This window comes from Scyliorhinus torazame, chromosome 15 (genome assembly GCF_047496885.1).
Source record: "Scyliorhinus torazame isolate Kashiwa2021f chromosome 15, sScyTor2.1, whole genome shotgun sequence".
NCBI classification, from domain to species: domain Eukaryota; kingdom Metazoa; phylum Chordata; class Chondrichthyes; order Carcharhiniformes; family Scyliorhinidae; genus Scyliorhinus; species Scyliorhinus torazame.
In genome coordinates, this window is record NC_092721.1 from 211,025,537 (window position 1) to 211,041,405 (window position 15,869).

At 49.5% G+C, this 15,869-nt stretch overlaps 1 protein-coding gene across 1 annotated transcript in view; it reads left to right on the top strand.

The window, feature by feature from the left end:
- LOC140391348 (dynein heavy chain domain-containing protein 1-like) overlaps nucleotides 1-15,869 on the top strand; it is a 479,751-nt gene that overhangs the window by 13,567 nt on the left and 450,315 nt on the right. Inside the window, exon 2 of the mRNA XM_072475926.1 lies at nucleotides 3,432-3,570. Coding sequence (XP_072332027.1) covers nucleotides 3,432-3,570 — 139 coding nt within the window. The remainder of the gene's footprint in view (nucleotides 1-3,431; nucleotides 3,571-15,869) is intronic.

The window sequence follows — 15,869 nt, forward strand, 5'->3', positions numbered from 1 at the left end:
CACTCCCAGGACAGGTACAGCACGGGGTTAGATACAGAGTAAAACTCCCTCTATACTGTCCCCATCAAACACTCCCAGGACAGGTACAGCACGGGGTTAGATACACAGTGAAGCTCCCTCTACACTGTCCCCATCAAACACTCCCAGGACAGGTACAGCACGGGGTTAGATACAGAGTAAAGCTCCCTCTACACTGTCCCCATCAAACACTCCCAGGACAGGTACAGCACGGAGTTAGATACAGAGTAAAGCTCCCTCTACACTGTCCCCATCAAACACTCCCAGGACAGGGACAGCACGGGGTTAGATACAGGGTAAAGCTCCCTCTACACTGTCCCCATCAAACACTCCCAGACAGGTACAACACAGGGTTAGATACAGAGTAAAGCTCCCTCTACACTGTCCCCATCAAACACTCCCAGGACAGGTACAGCACGGGGTTAGATACAGAGTAAAGCTCCCTCTACACTGTCCCCATCAAACACTGCCAGGACTTGTACAGCACGGGGTTAGATACAGAGTAAAGCTCCCTCTACTCTGTCCCCATCAAACACTCCCGGGACAGGTACAGCACGGGGTTAGATACAGGGTAAAGCTCCCTCTACACTGTCCCCGTCAAACACTCCCAGGACAGGGCCAGCACGGGGTTAGATACAGAGTAAAGCTCCCTCTACTCTGTCCCCAACAAACACTCCCGGGACAGGTACAGCACGGGGTTAGATACAGAGTGAAGCTCTCTCTACACTGTCCCCATCAAACACTCCCAGGACAGGTACAGCACGGGGTTAGATACAGAGTAAAGCTCCCTCTACACTGTCCCTATCAAACACTCCCAGGACAGGTACAGCACGGGGTTAGATACAGAGTAAAGCTCCCTCTACACTGTCACCATCAAACACTCCCAGGACAGGTACAGCACGGGGTTAGATACAGAGTAAAGCTCCCTCTACACTGTCCCCATCAAACACGCCCAGGACAGGTACAGCACGGGGTTAGATACAGAGTAAAGCTCCCTCTACACTGTCCCCATCAAACACTCCCAGGACAGGTACAGCACGGGGTTAGATACACAGTGAAGCTCCCTCTACACTGTCCCCATCAAACACTCCCAGGACAGGTACAGCACGGGGTTAGATACAGAGTAAAGCTCCCTCTACACTGTCCCCATCAAACACTCCCAGGACAGGTACAGCACGGAGTTAGATACAGAGTAAAGCTCCCTCTACACTGTCCCCATCAAACACTCCCAGGACAGGTACAGCACGGGGTTAGATACAGGGTAAAGCTCCCTCTACACTGTCCCCATCAAACACGCCCAGGACAGGTACAGCACGGGGTTAGATACAGAGTAAAGCTCCCTCTACACTGTCCCCATCAAACACTCCCAGGACAGGTACAGCACGGAGTTAGATACAGAGTAAAGCTCCCTCTACACTGTCCCCATCAAACACTCCCAGGACAGGGACAGCACGGGGTTAGATACAGGGTAAAGCTCCCTCTACACTGTCCCCATCAAACACTCCCAGACAGGTACAACACAGGGTTAGATACAGAGTAAAGCTCCCTCTACACTGTCCCCATCAAACACTCCCAGGACAGGTACAGCACGGGGTTAGATACAGAGTAAAGCTCCCTCTACACTGTCCCCATCAAACACTGCCAGGACTGGTACAGCACGGGGTTAGATACAGAGTAAAGCTCCCTCTACTCTGTCCCCATCAAACACTCCCGGGACAGGTACAGCACGGGGTTAGATACAGGGTAAAGCTCCCTCTACACTGTCCCCGTCAAACACTCCCAGGACAGGGCCAGCACGGGGTTATATACAGAGTAAAGCTCCCTCTACTCTGTCCCCAACAAACACTCCCGGGACAGGTACAGCACGGGGTTAGATACAGAGGAAAGCTCCCTCTACACTGTCCCCATCAAATACTCCCAGGACAGGTACAGCACGGGGTTAGATACTGAGTAAAGCTCCCTCTACACTGTCCCCATCAAACACCCCCAGGACAGGTACAGCACGGGGTTAGATACAGAGTAAAGCTCACTCTCCACTGTCCCCATCAAACACTCCCAGGACAGGTACAGCATGGGGTTAGATACAGAGTGAAGCTCTCTCTACACTGTCCCCATCAAACACTCCCAGGACAGGTACAGCACGGGGTTAGATACAGAGTAAAGCTCCCTCTACACTGTCCCCATCAAACACTCCCAGGACAGGGACAGCACGGGGTTAGATACAGAGTAAAGCTCCCTCTACACTGTCCCCATCAAACACTCCCAGGACAGGTACAGCACGGGGTTAGATACAGAGTAAAGCTCCCTCTACACTGTCCCCATCAAACACTGCCAGGACTGGTACAGCACGGGGTTAGATACAGAGTAAAGCTCCCTCTACTCTGTCCCCATCAAACACTCCCGGGACAGGTACAGCACGGGGTTAGATACAGGGTCAAGCTCCCTCTACACTGTCCCCATCAAACACGCCCAGGACAGGTACAGCACGGGGTTAGATACAGACTAAAGCTCCCTCTACACTGTCCCCATCAAACACTGCCAGGACTGGTACAGCACGGGGTTAGATACAGAGTAAAGCTCCCTCTACTCTGTCCCCATCAAACACTCCCGGGACAGGTACAGCACGGGGTTAGATACAGGGTAAAGCTCCCTCTACACTGTCCCCATCAAACACGCCCAGGACAGGTACAGCACGGGGTTAGATACAGAGTAAAGCTCCCTCTACACTGTCCCCATCAAACACTCCCAGGACAGGGACAGCACGGGGTTAGATACAAAGCCAGAGTAAAGCTCCCTATACACTGTCCCCATCAAACACTCCCAGGACAGGTACAGCACGGGGTTAGATACAGAGTAAAGCTCCCTCTACACTATCCCCATCAAACACGCCCAGGACAGGTACAGCACGGGTTTAGATACAGAGTAAAGCTCCCTCTACACTGTCCCCATCAAACACGCCCAGGACAGGTACAGCACGGGTTTAGATACAGAGTAAAGCTCCCTCTACACTGTCCCCATCAAACACGCCCAGGACAGGTACAGCACGGGGTTAGATACAGAGTAAAGCTCCCTCTACACTGTCCCCATCAAACACTCCCAGGACAGGGACAGCACGGGGTTAGATACAAAGCCAGAGTAAAGCTCCCTATACACTGTCCCCATCAAACACTCCCAGGACAGGTACAGCACCAACTCTCTGTTCGATTTGTCTATACTGAATTGTGGGTGGAGCCAGTTTTTATTGGCTAATCTGGTGGTGATGCCTCTCATGGTGTCATTGCCGGTGTTGTACCCAGAGAGCTGAGATTGTGGAATCTCTGGAACTACAGTTAGCAGCTTTGTGAGCCATCAATCATTGATGTCCCAGCTTCGTATTCTTTTGAGGGCGAATGATACTGATGTTTCTATTGAAGGTGTTGACCAGAAAAATCCCTCACCCCTGCACCAGCATGGCCGCCTCGATGACAGTATCCTACCCAAGGACCACATGCTGGCCAGGAGTATTCTCGCGGTGGCTTACATCTGGGCTTTTGGAGGACACCTTCACTCGAGGTACAGTAACTACCCTCAGCCTCAGATTAACTTCCTGTCTTCCTATAGAGGAATGAGATATAACCTGATTCAAACATATCGTATTCTGAGGGGGTATGAGATTAGATACTGGCAGGGGGAAGCGAGTCGCAGGAGGAAATTAGAGCTCAGGGACACAGTTACAAAGGATCTTCCATTTAGATGGAGATGAGGCAGAATTGATTCTCTCAGAGATTTATTAATCTTTAGAATGCTCTTCCGCAGAGTGCAGTGGATGTTGGGTCACTGAATTTAGGCCAGTCTTTGATCGGCAAGGGTATCAAGGTTATTAGGAAACAGACAAAAATGTAGTTAAAGCTGCAATCTGGCCAGATGTTACTGAATGGCAGAGCAGGCTTGAGGGACTGAATGGCCTCCTCCTGCTCCTTGTGACCTTATGAGTTTCCTGCAGCAGATGTGGAGAAACTAGGTCAGAGGGACAGAGTGTGAAGTTCACTGTTTAGTGGTTGGAAATGTGACTTCACGTGACTAAGCGTGGAGGTCAGCAATGGTTAGTGTTTGTATGGCACCTGGATTGTAGGGCAGCACGGTAGCAGAGCGGTTAGCACAATTGCTTCACAGCTCCAGGGTCTCAGGTTCGATTCCCGGTTTGGGTCACTGTCTGTGCGGAGTCTGCACGTTCTCCCCGTGTCTGTGTGGGTTTCCTCCGGGTGCTCCGGTTTCCTCCCACAGTCCAAAGATGTGCAGGTTAGGTGGATTGGCCATGATAAATTGCCCTTCGTGTCCAAAAACTCCCTTAGTGTTGGGTGGGGTTACTAGGTTATGGGGATAGGGTGGGGGTGTGGGCTTGGGTAGGGTGCTCTTTCCAAGAGCCGGTGCAGACTCGATGGGCCGAATGGCCTCCTGCATTGTAAAGTCTATGTGGAGAAACCAGATCAAAGGGACAGAGTGTGAAGTTCACCGTTTAGTGGTTGGAAATGTGACTTCACGTGACTAAGCGTGGAGATCAGCAATGGTTAGTGTTTGTATGGCACCTGGACTGGAGAAAATTCATGCATTCAATTTTCTTCTTGGCTTGTCCCTCACTACATCAGTTAGCCGCTCTAATCTCACCACCCTCAGATATAGCGATTCTCCTCCAATTGTGAGCTACTGACAGCCTGGATTTTAATTGCTCTCCGTTGGTGGCCGTGCCTGCAGCTGCCTCCCTCAGCTGTGGCAATCTCTCGATAATTCACCACCTTTCCACCTCTCACTCTGCTCCGATAAAGCATTTCTTAGAAACCTAGTAGCACAGAAACAAGAGAAGACCATTCAGCCCTTCAGTCCTATTCCAGCATTCAGTGAGCTCATGATCTGTGATCTTACTCCTTTAATCCGCCATTGCCCATATCCCTTATTATCTTTGGTTAACAAAAATCTCTCAATCTTTGATTTAATATTCACAATAGATCAACCATCAATTGCCATTTGTGGGGGAAAAAGTTCCAATTTTCTCCCATATTGTTTCCCAATTTCACTCCGGAAGATCCTGCTCTAATTTTGAGATTCTGCCACTTAGTCCCAGACTCCCCCCAACCAGAGGGAATAATTTTTCTCTATTGATCCTGTCCTTTTTTTAAAAATAAAGTTAGAGTACCCTATTCATTTTTTCCAATTAAGGGGCAATTTAGCGTGGTCAATCCATCTGCCCTGCACATCTTTGGGTTGTGGGGGTGAAACCCACGCAAACATGGGGAGAATGTGCAAACTCCACACGGACAGTGACCCAGAGCCGGGATCGAACCTGGGACCTCAGCGCCGTGAGACTGCAGTGCTACCACTGCCCTTGTTCTTTTTAATATCTCAAAAACCTTGACCAAATTATCCTTTGACCTTCTAAATTCTGTGGAATACAATCCCAGTGTTTAATCTCTCCATTATTTAACCTTTAGGGACCAGGTATTAGTCTGCTAAAGCTACACTGCACTCCTCCAGGCCCAGTGTAACCTTGCCAAGGTTCTCACAGTAACTATAGGTGTGAAGGTGAAGCAGGACGGCTTCCCCTTGGACCCCAGTCTCTCGAGATAAAGATCAGGGGCGGGATTCTCCGACACCCCGCCGGGTCGGAGAATCGCCGGGAGGTGGCATTAATCCCGCGCCCACCGGCTGCCGAATTGTCCGGCGCCAGGGATTTGGCGGGGGCAGGAATCCCGCCGCGCTGGTCGGCAGCCACTTGCTGCGGCCCCCCCCCCCCAGCGATGCTCCGGCCCACGATGGGGGTGCGGGGGGGGGCGGTGGGGGTGCGGGGGGGATCTGGCCCCGGGTGGTGCCCCCACAGTGGCCTGGCCCGTGATCAGAGCCCACCAATCCGCGGGCGAGCCTGTGCCATGGGGGCACTGTATTCCTCCGCGCCGGCTGGTGTACCGGTCCGCAATGGCTGGCGCGGAGATGAACCCCCTGCGCATGCGCTGGGATGACGGCAGCACACGCTGGCGCTCCCGCGCATGCGCCAACTCGCGCCGGCCGGCGGAGGCCCTTCGCCGCCAGTTGTCGTGGCGCCAAGCCCCGGCGCAAACCACTCCGCCGCCGGCCTATCCCCTGAAGGTGCGGAGGATTCCCTGCCGGTTTCCAAAGAATCCCGCCCCTGCTTTCCAATCCCCTTTGATTCTTTTTTGCACCTATTCATTAGACTTGAACAATCTCTTCACCTCGGCTCACCAACGCCCTTTCGCCCTTCACTGTTTCTGGCTTTGCATCATTTCAGGATTATTCTGTTTTGGTGTCTTTCGGTCCAAAGTGGATAACCTCACATTTTCCTATTTGGAAATCCCACACTCTGACCCCTGTCTCTCAGCCAATTCACAAGCCTTCAGCTCCACGTACTCAACTTTGGCAAGACATAGACATCGAATTTACAGTGCAGAAGGAGGCTATTCACCCCATCCAGTCTTCACCAACCCTTGGAAATAGCACCCACTTAATGCCCACACCTCCACCCTATCCCCGTAACCCAGTAACCCCACCTAACCTTTTTGGACACTAAGGGACAATTTATCATGGCCAATCCACCTAATCTGCACATCTTTGGACTATGGGAGGAAACCGGAGCACCCGGAGGAAACCCACGCAGACAAGGGGAGAACGTGCAAACTCCGCACGGTGACCCAAGCCGGGAATCGAACCTGGGACCCTGGCGCTGTGAAGCAACAGTGATAACCACTGTGCTACCGTGCTGCCCGATGATGGGTGCGTATTCTAATTGGTACAAAAATGGAAAATGCTGGGCAATCTCAGCATGTTTGACAACATCTCCAGAGAGAGGAGGGAGCAAACAGTGTCTTATGAAGGACTTCGTCAAATCATTTCTGTAATTTCTTCTAAATATCACCCATAGACATTCTCAACTATCTCCAGCTGCTTCATCCTCGTCTCTCTTCCCTCCCTCTTAAGGTTTTGTTTGCTGATGTTCGCTGATTATTGCACATTGTTCAGCACCATTCCCGACTCTGCTTGGGCTGATAACTGGCAGGTAATATTCCATAAAACCATAAAAAAGTTACAGTGCAGAAAGAGGCCATTCAGCCCATCGTGAGAGCAACAGCCGAAGAAAAAGAAACTAGCCGCTCATTTTAATCGCATTTTCCAGCATCTAGTCTGTAGCCTGGCAGGTCCAGGTACCATTTAAATGAGTTGACCATTTCAGCCTCAACCACCAACTTCGGCAGTGAATTCCAGAGACCACCCACCCTCTTCCTCATGTCCCCTCTAATCCTTCTACCAATCACCTTAAATCTATGCCCCTCAGCTGGGGGTGGAGGGGGGGGGGAAAGATGTCTTTCCCATCTACCTTGTCTAGACTCCTTATCATTTTGTCCACCTCAATCAGGTCACCCCTCAGCCCGCCCTGTTTGAAGGAAAACAACCCCAGCCTATCCAATCTCTCCTCATAGCTGCAATTCTCAAGCCCTGGCAACATTCTTGTCCATCTCCTCTGCACTCTCTCCAGAGCAATGTTCTTTCTTCATTGTGGTGATCAGAACTGTACACAATCTGTGTGGGTCTCACCCCCACAACCCAAAGACGGTCAGGGTAGGTGGATTGTCTGCGCTAAATTGCCCCTTAATTGGGAAAAAAAACCTGTACACAAAACTTCAGCTGTGGCCCAACTGGCATTTTATACAGTTCCAGCATTTATATTCAATACCTCACCTAATAAAGGAAAGCATTTGATAATGTTCCGAGTGCGGGGTCAATTCCAGCCCTCTGGTCCTGGAGTCACAACACAAGTGAATTGATCAATAATTCTCATAAAAATACCCAACATCTTTAGCCCCTGGCTGCCCAATAATTACAGTCACCAGGTTTATAAGTTTAAGGCAATTACTGTTTATTTATATCAAGAACTATAATGAACGATGCGGCAAGTACAACTGGTTAACTATTAGCTAATTCTCAACTCCCTGCGTTAACTTGCCCCCACCATCTATATATATATATATATATATAATATATATATATATATATATATACACACACACACACACACACAGACTAGACAGACAAACACAGAGGGGTGGAAAGGGGAATAAATAATAATCTAAAGAAAAAAGAGTTTTTGTTTCAGGCTGATAGTTTTTCAGCACACCTTCATTCACAGCAGGCTTGCAGGTTCTGCTCTTTGTTTTGCAGCCTGTAATGGTTCCTCTGCAAGTTCAGGAATGCAGCACTCACAGCAACGTTCCTGGAGAACCATCTTACTTCTCTTCAAACTTTGCTTTCAGTTTATGGTTTGTATTCAGGTCTCTGCAGTTTCAGTAATAAAGCATTCACAGGCGGCTTTCTCGAGAAAGATAGCACTCACAGCAGGCTTCCTTGAGAGAGATAGCTCTCACAGAAGGCTTTCGAGAGAGAGAGATAGCACTCACAGCAGGCTTCCTGGGGAGAGGTAGCACTCACAGCAGGCTTTCTGGTGAGAGATAGCACTCACAGCAAGCTATCTTGAGAGCGAGGTAGCACTAACAGCAGTCTTTCTCGAGAAAGATAGCAGGCACAGCAGGCTTTCTGGGGAGAGGTAGCACTGACAGCAGGCTTTCTGGGGAGAGGTAGCACTGACAGCAGGCTTCCTGGGAGAGGTAGCACTAACAGCAGTCTTTCTCGAGAAAGATAGCACTCACAGCAGGCTTTCTCAAGAGAGATAGCACTGACAGCAGGCTTTCTGGGGAGAGATAGCACTCACAGCGAGCTATCTTGAGAGAGAGAGAGAGAGGTAGCACTAACAGCAGTCTTTCTCGAGAAAGATAGCAGGCACAGCAGGCTTTCTGGGGAGAGGTAGCACTGACAGCAGGCTTTCTGGGGAGAGATAGCACTGACAGCAGGCTTTCTGGGGAGAGATAGCAATCACAGCAGGCTTTCTGGGGAGAGATAGCACTCACAGCGGGCTGCCTTGAGAGAGATAGCACTCACAGCAGGCTTTCTGGGGGCAGATAGCACTCACAGCAGGCTTTCTGGGGGCAGATAGCACTCACAGCAGGATTTCGAGAGAGAGAGAGAGAGGTAGCACTAACAGCAGTCTTTCTTGAGCGAGATAACACTCACAGCAGGCTTTCTCACGAAAGATAGCACTCACAGCAGGCTTTCTCGAGAAAGATAGCACTCACAGCCGGCTTTCTCGCGAAAGACAGCACTCACAGCAGGCTTTCTAGAGAGAGATAGCACTCACAACAGGCTTTCTCGAGGAAAATAGCACTAACAGCAGGCTTTCTCAAGAAACATAGCACTCGCAGCAGGCTTTCTGGGGGTAGATAGCACTCACAGCAGGTTTTCTAGAGAGAGACAGAGAGAGATAGTCAGTTCTGCCCCTGTCTTTCTGGAGAGTGAGATAGCACTCACAGCAGGCTTTCGAGAGAGAGAGAGAGAGAGAGAGAGATAGCACTCACAGCAGTTTTCAGGTTTCTTCCCATGGACTGTCAGAATCAAAACTGAAACTCCTGAGGACCCTGAAAATCATTCCATTGGGATAGGATCCAATCACCACTTGTTACTGGGCAGAGTATAGCCTTTTGGGTCAATTCATTGGCCACCAGCCAATCAATCAAACTGAGTCCCACCCCATCTCTCTTACTGGTGCCGCCAAGTCTGAGGCCTCCTGTTCACACCAGCACAGGCTAGCAAAATGATCTGTCCTGTAACTGCTCGATTCTGCTTGAATTAAAGATACAAGCTGCTTGCCTTAAAGGGACATGTTCGTTAATCATCCATGGATCCAAATAAGAACAGCAAAATACAAGAAAGGCGAATAAACAGAAATGTTCCTCACAATATGCTTCCTTGACCACCTGTCCAGTCACCCTCCAGGACCTGCGGACATGCACTCCAAGGTCCCTCAACCCCTCTCAATATCTTCCCGTTTATGGAGTGATCCCTCGCTTTGTTTGTCCTCCCCAAATGCATTACCTCAAACTTTTCTGGATTGAATTCCATTCCACACTCCTCAGCCCACTCACCTAAACCATTGATATCATCCTGGAGTCGACAGCTATCCTCTTCACTATCAACTACACGGCCAATTTTTGTGTCATCTGAAAATGTTCCAATCATGTCCCCCACATTTAAGACTACATCATTAATATATATAAAACAGACAGCAAGGGCCCAACACTGAACCCCGTGCAACATCACTGGACACTATTTTCCATTTGCAAAAACATCCATCAACCATTACCCTTTGTTTCCTGTCACGCAGCCAATTTTAGATCCAACCTGCCCCCTTCCCCTGTATCCTCCAGGTGATTCTTATACCGTGAGCCACCTTGTCTCACTAAACTTCGGCTTCGACACGAGTGATTTCAAATCCGCTTGCAAAAAGACACTTTCAAATCTTCTTTTAAACAATGCCTTCCCTCACCTCCTCCCATCAAAGTTTCACTTTCAGATTTTACACCTCCCTCTGCAGAATCTCTTTTGTCTCAAAGGCTTTAACCAACCTCTGAGATCGAGCCACCGATTTTCACAGTTATTTCAATATGGCCCAAACTGTCCTAAAATCTCCCAGACCCAAAAGTCACATCAGATATCTCTGCTGTTTCTCACTTCTGCCTGTCTTTACTGAACAGTTCTCAGTTCCAGTACCTTTAACCTCGAGCTTCTTGGAAACTTCTCTGCAGTTCTCTAATTTCCTTAACTAGCTGGACTTTGAGTCTCCACGCTTGTTTATTAAATAACCATTACCCCATAAGGCTTTTCTTATAACAAGACTGAAAGGGATACTCCCTCTCTAGCTTTCTAAACCAACTGCCAATGAATTCAGCTAAAATTAAACTCAAAAAACCTTTCCACCTTAAAAGGGCCCCCGGTTGCTAACCATAGGTCTAATGTTTTTCCAAGCGTTTCTTTACTTTTCACACCATAACCTCTCGTGGCACTATAGAAGCACAGTTTGAATTGAAATCAAAAACCCTCACACATACAAACACATTTGTTAACATGAATCTAACTTTCGGTTTATCTTTCCATACACAGGAACACACAATTAAACCTATTTAAATCTATATCTTCTTTCCAATATTTACCAATACAAATATAAATCCTTCAAAACTATCTTAGTTTTCCTGACAGAATGTAATTGTTCAATGTTCCATGTTGATTTTGAAATCCCTTGTATGTGTCTTTTTATTTCCTGTTTTATAGCTCTTACCCCACAAGTCGAGCTCTTGCCCCTGAGAGGTATAAACCCGTTCCGTATCACATGAAGTTCTTAGTTTCAGCACCTCCCCTGATTTCTCTTTCATCCAGTGTTAGGAGACCCCAACTATTTTCAATTTGTAAAACTATGAGGAAATGTCACTGCCCCACCTGAGTGATGTCACTGCCCCACCTGAGTGATGTCACTGCCCCACCTGAGTGATGTCACTGCCCCACCTGAGTGATGTCACTGCCCCACCTGAGTGATGTCACTGCCCCACCTGAGTGATGTCACTGCCCCACCTGAGTGATGTCACTGCCCCACCTGAGTGATGTCACTGCCCCACCTGAGTGATGTCACTGCCCCACCTGAGTGATGTCACTGCCCCACCTGAGTGATGTCACTAACCCATCGGCATCTTTTATGTTAAAACAAACTTTAATTTAATCACAGAATTAACCACATTAGCAACAAAGAAATGGCTTTACCGTTAACCATTATTTTAAGACACCTTAATCGGCACTATAGCAGTCATCCAGTCTGTATGCATCTTAACCCAGATATTAACAACATTACTGTGAAAAATATAGAACATAGAACATAGAACGATTCAGCGCAGTACAGGCCCTTCGGCCCATGATGTTGCACCGACATGGGAAGTCAAAAAACAAAAGCCATCTAACCTACACTATGCCATTATCATCCATATGCTTATCCAATAAACTTTTAAATGCCCTCAATGTTGGCGAGTTCACTACTGTTGCAGGTAGGGCATTCCACGGCCTCACCACTCTTTGCGTAAAGAACCTACCTCTGACCTCTGTCCTATATCTATTACCCCTCAGTTTAAGGCTATGTCCCCTCGTGCTAGCCATTTCCATCCGCGGGAGAAGGCTCTCACTGTCCACCCTATCTAACCCCCTGATCATTTTGTTTGCCTCTATTAAGTCTCCTCTAAACCTTCTTCTCTCTAACGAAAACAACCTCAAGTCCTTTCCTCATGAGATTTTCCCTCCATACCAGGCAACATCCTGGTAAATCTCCTCTGCACCCGTTCCAAAGCTTCCACGTCCTTCCTATAATGCGGTGACCAGAACTGTACGCAATACTCCAAATGCGGCCGTACCAGAGTTTTGTACAGCTGCAACTTGACCTCATGACTCCGGAACTCAATCCCTCTACCAATAAAGGCCAAAACTCCATAGGCCTTCTTCACAACCCTATCAACCTGGGTGGCTACTTTCAGGGATCTATGTACATGGACACGAGATCCCTCTGCTCATCCACACTTCCAATAATTTTACCATTAGCCAAATATTCCGCATTCCTGTTATTCCTTCCAAAGTGAATCACCTCACACTTCTCTCCATTAAACTCCATTTGCCACCTCTCAGCCCAGCTCTGCAGCTTATCTATGTCCCTCTGTAACCTGCAACATCCTTCCGCACTGTCGACAACACCACCGACTTTAGTGTCGTCTGCAAATTTACTCACCCACCCTTCTGCGCCCTCCTCTAGGTCATTTATAAAAATGACAAACAGCAATGGCCCCAGAACAGATCCTTGTGGTACGCCACTTGTAACTGAACTCCATTCTGAACATTTCCCATCAACCACACCCATCAACTGCTCTACTCTCGTCTACCTGTTCAGTCACCTTCTCAAAGAACTCGATAAGGTTTGTGAGGCATGACCTACCCTTCACAAAGCCATGCTGACTAATCCTGATCATATTATTCCCATCTAGATGATTATAAATCTTGTCTCTTATAATCCCCTCCAAGACTCTACCCACAACAGACGTGAGGCTCACCGGTCTATAGTTGCCGGGGTTGTCTCTGCTCTCCTTCTTGAACAAAGGGACCACATTTGCTATCCTCCAGTCCTCTGGCACTATTCCTGTAGCCAATGATGCTGTCCAGAATTGCCAATACCTCTTCCCTACGTACCTCAATGCCATCTATTCTAATAGCCTGGGTCTCAGCATTCTCCTCCACAACATTATCTTTTTCCTGAGTGAATACTGACGAAAAATATTCATTTAGTATCTCTCCTATCTCTTTAGACTCCACACACAACTTCCCATCCCTGTCCTTGACTGGCCCTACTCTTACCCTAGTCATTCTTTTATTCCTGACATACCTATAGAAAGCTTTTGGGTTTTCCTTGATCCTACCTGCCAAATACTTCTCATGTCTCCTCCTTGCTCGTCTTAGCTCTCTCTTTAGATCCTTCCTTGCTAACTTGTAACTATCAAGCGCCCCAACTGAAACTTCACACCTCATCTTCACATAGGCCTCCCTCTTCCTCTTAACAAGAGATTCCACTTCTTTGGTAAACCACGGTTCCCTCGCTCGACGCCTTCCTCCCTGCCTGACCGGTACGTACTTATCAAGAACACGCAGTAGCTGTTCCTTGAACAAACTCCACATATCCAGTGTGCCCAACACTTGCAGCTTACTTCTCCAACCTTGTCATGTCTAATGGCATCATAATTGCCCTTCCCCCAGCTATAACTCTTGCCCTGCGGGGTATACTTATCCCTTTCCATCATTAACGTAAACGTCACCGAATTGTGGTCACTGTCCCCAAAGTGCTCACCTACCTCCAAATCTAACACCTGGCCTGGTTCATTCCACAAAACCAAATCCAATGTGGCCTCTCCTCTTGTTGGCCTGTCAACATATTGTTTCAGGAAACCCTCCTGCACACACTGTACAAAAAACGACCCATCTAATGTACTCGAACTATATCTTTTCCAGTCAATATTTGGAAAGTTAAAGTCTCCCATAATAACTACCCTGTTACTTTCGCTCTTATCCAGAATCATCTTCGACTTCCTTTCCTCTACATCCCTAGAACTATTTGGAGGCCTATAGAAAACAAAGATAAAATGATGTCAATTTCTTACATTCGTCACACATTAACAGATATGTCCAGCTCATTGTGGACAATCTCTGTCTCACCTATTGAAGTACAGTAAGAAGTCTTACAACACCAGGTTAAAGTCCAACAGGTTTGTTTCGATGTCACTAGCTTTCGGAGCACTGCTCCTTCCTCAGGTGAATCTGTTCACCTGAGGAAGGAGCAGTGCTCTGAAAGCTAGTGTTTGAAACAAACCTGTTGGACTTTAACCTGGTGTTGTAAGACTTCTTACTGTGCTCACCCCAGTCCAACGCCGGCATCTCCACATGATGGGTCTCACCTATTGAAGTCAGCCTTGCTTGAATTTTGGGCAAGAATTTCTGCTGCTGTCAATGGCAACAGGCCGGCCCCAGGTTAAAACAAGAAACCCCGTCGACAGTGGTGGGACCGGAGAATCCCATCGCCAAACAATGGCGGAATGTCCCCGCCACCAGAAAACACTACGCAGGTGGTAATACTCCCCCTAGAATCCCCCCCCTTAGAATCCCAACTCTAAAATCCCGCCCTAGAATCCCGCCCTAGAATCTCAACTCGAGAATTGCGTCCCAGAATCCCACCCTAGAATCCAGCCCCTAGAATCCCAGCCCTAGAATCCCAGCCATAGAATCCCGCCCCTAGAATCCCCCCCCCCCCCCCACAGAATCCCGGCCCTAGATTCCCGGCCCTAGAATCATCCCGGCCCAAGAATCCCGGCCCGAGAACCCCCCCTAGAATCCCGGGCATAGAATCCCCCACCCCTAGAATCCTGGCCCTAGGATCCTCCCCCCTAGCATTCACCCCCCCTAGAATCCCACCCCTAGAATCCCCCCTCCCCCCCGAGAATCTCCCCCCCCCCCGAGAATCCCGGCCCTAGAATCCCCCCCACCTAGAATCCGCCCCCCTAAAATTCCGCACCTAGACTCCCACCCTAGAATCCCGGCCCTAGAATCCGGCCGCCCCTAGAATCCCCCCCTCCTAGAATTCCCCCCCCCCCCTAGAATCCCCCACCCCTAGAATCTCCCTGCCCCCAGAATCCTGACCCTAGAATCCCCCCCCCCAGAATCCTGCCCCTAGAATCCCCCCCCCCCAAGAATCCCTGCCCTAGAATCCCCCCCTTAGAATCCCCCCCCAGAACCCCCTCTCTAGAATCCCGCCCCTAGAATCCCACTCCGCGAATATCCTCCCCGAGAATCCCGGCCCTAGAACCCCACCCCTAGAATATCCCCCCCTAGAATCCAGGCCCTAGAATCCCGGACCTATTATCCCAGCCCTAGAATCCACCCCCCCCCCGCCTAGAATCCCACCCGTAGAATCCCGCCCCTAGAATCCCACCCCTAAAATCCCCCCCCCCCCCCCCAGAATATCCCCCCTCCCTAGAATCCCGGCCCTAGAATCGCAGCCCGAGAACCCCGGCCCGAGAATCCCGGCCCCCAGAATCTCCCCCCCCCCCCCAGAATATCCCCCCTCCCTAGAATCCCGGCCCCAGAATCCCAGCCCTAGAATCCCGGCCCGAGAATCCCGGCCCGAGAATCCCACCCCTAAAATCCCCCCCCCCGCCCCCCCAGAATATCCCCCCTCCCTAGAATCCCGGCCCTAGAATCCCAGCCCTAGAATCCCGGCCCGAGAACCCCGGCCCGAGAATCCCGGCCCTAGAATCCCGCCCCCCCCCCCAGAATCTCCCCCCCCCCCCCCCCTCTCCTAGAATGCCATTCCTAGAATCCCGGCCCGAGAATCCCACCCCCAGAATCCCCCA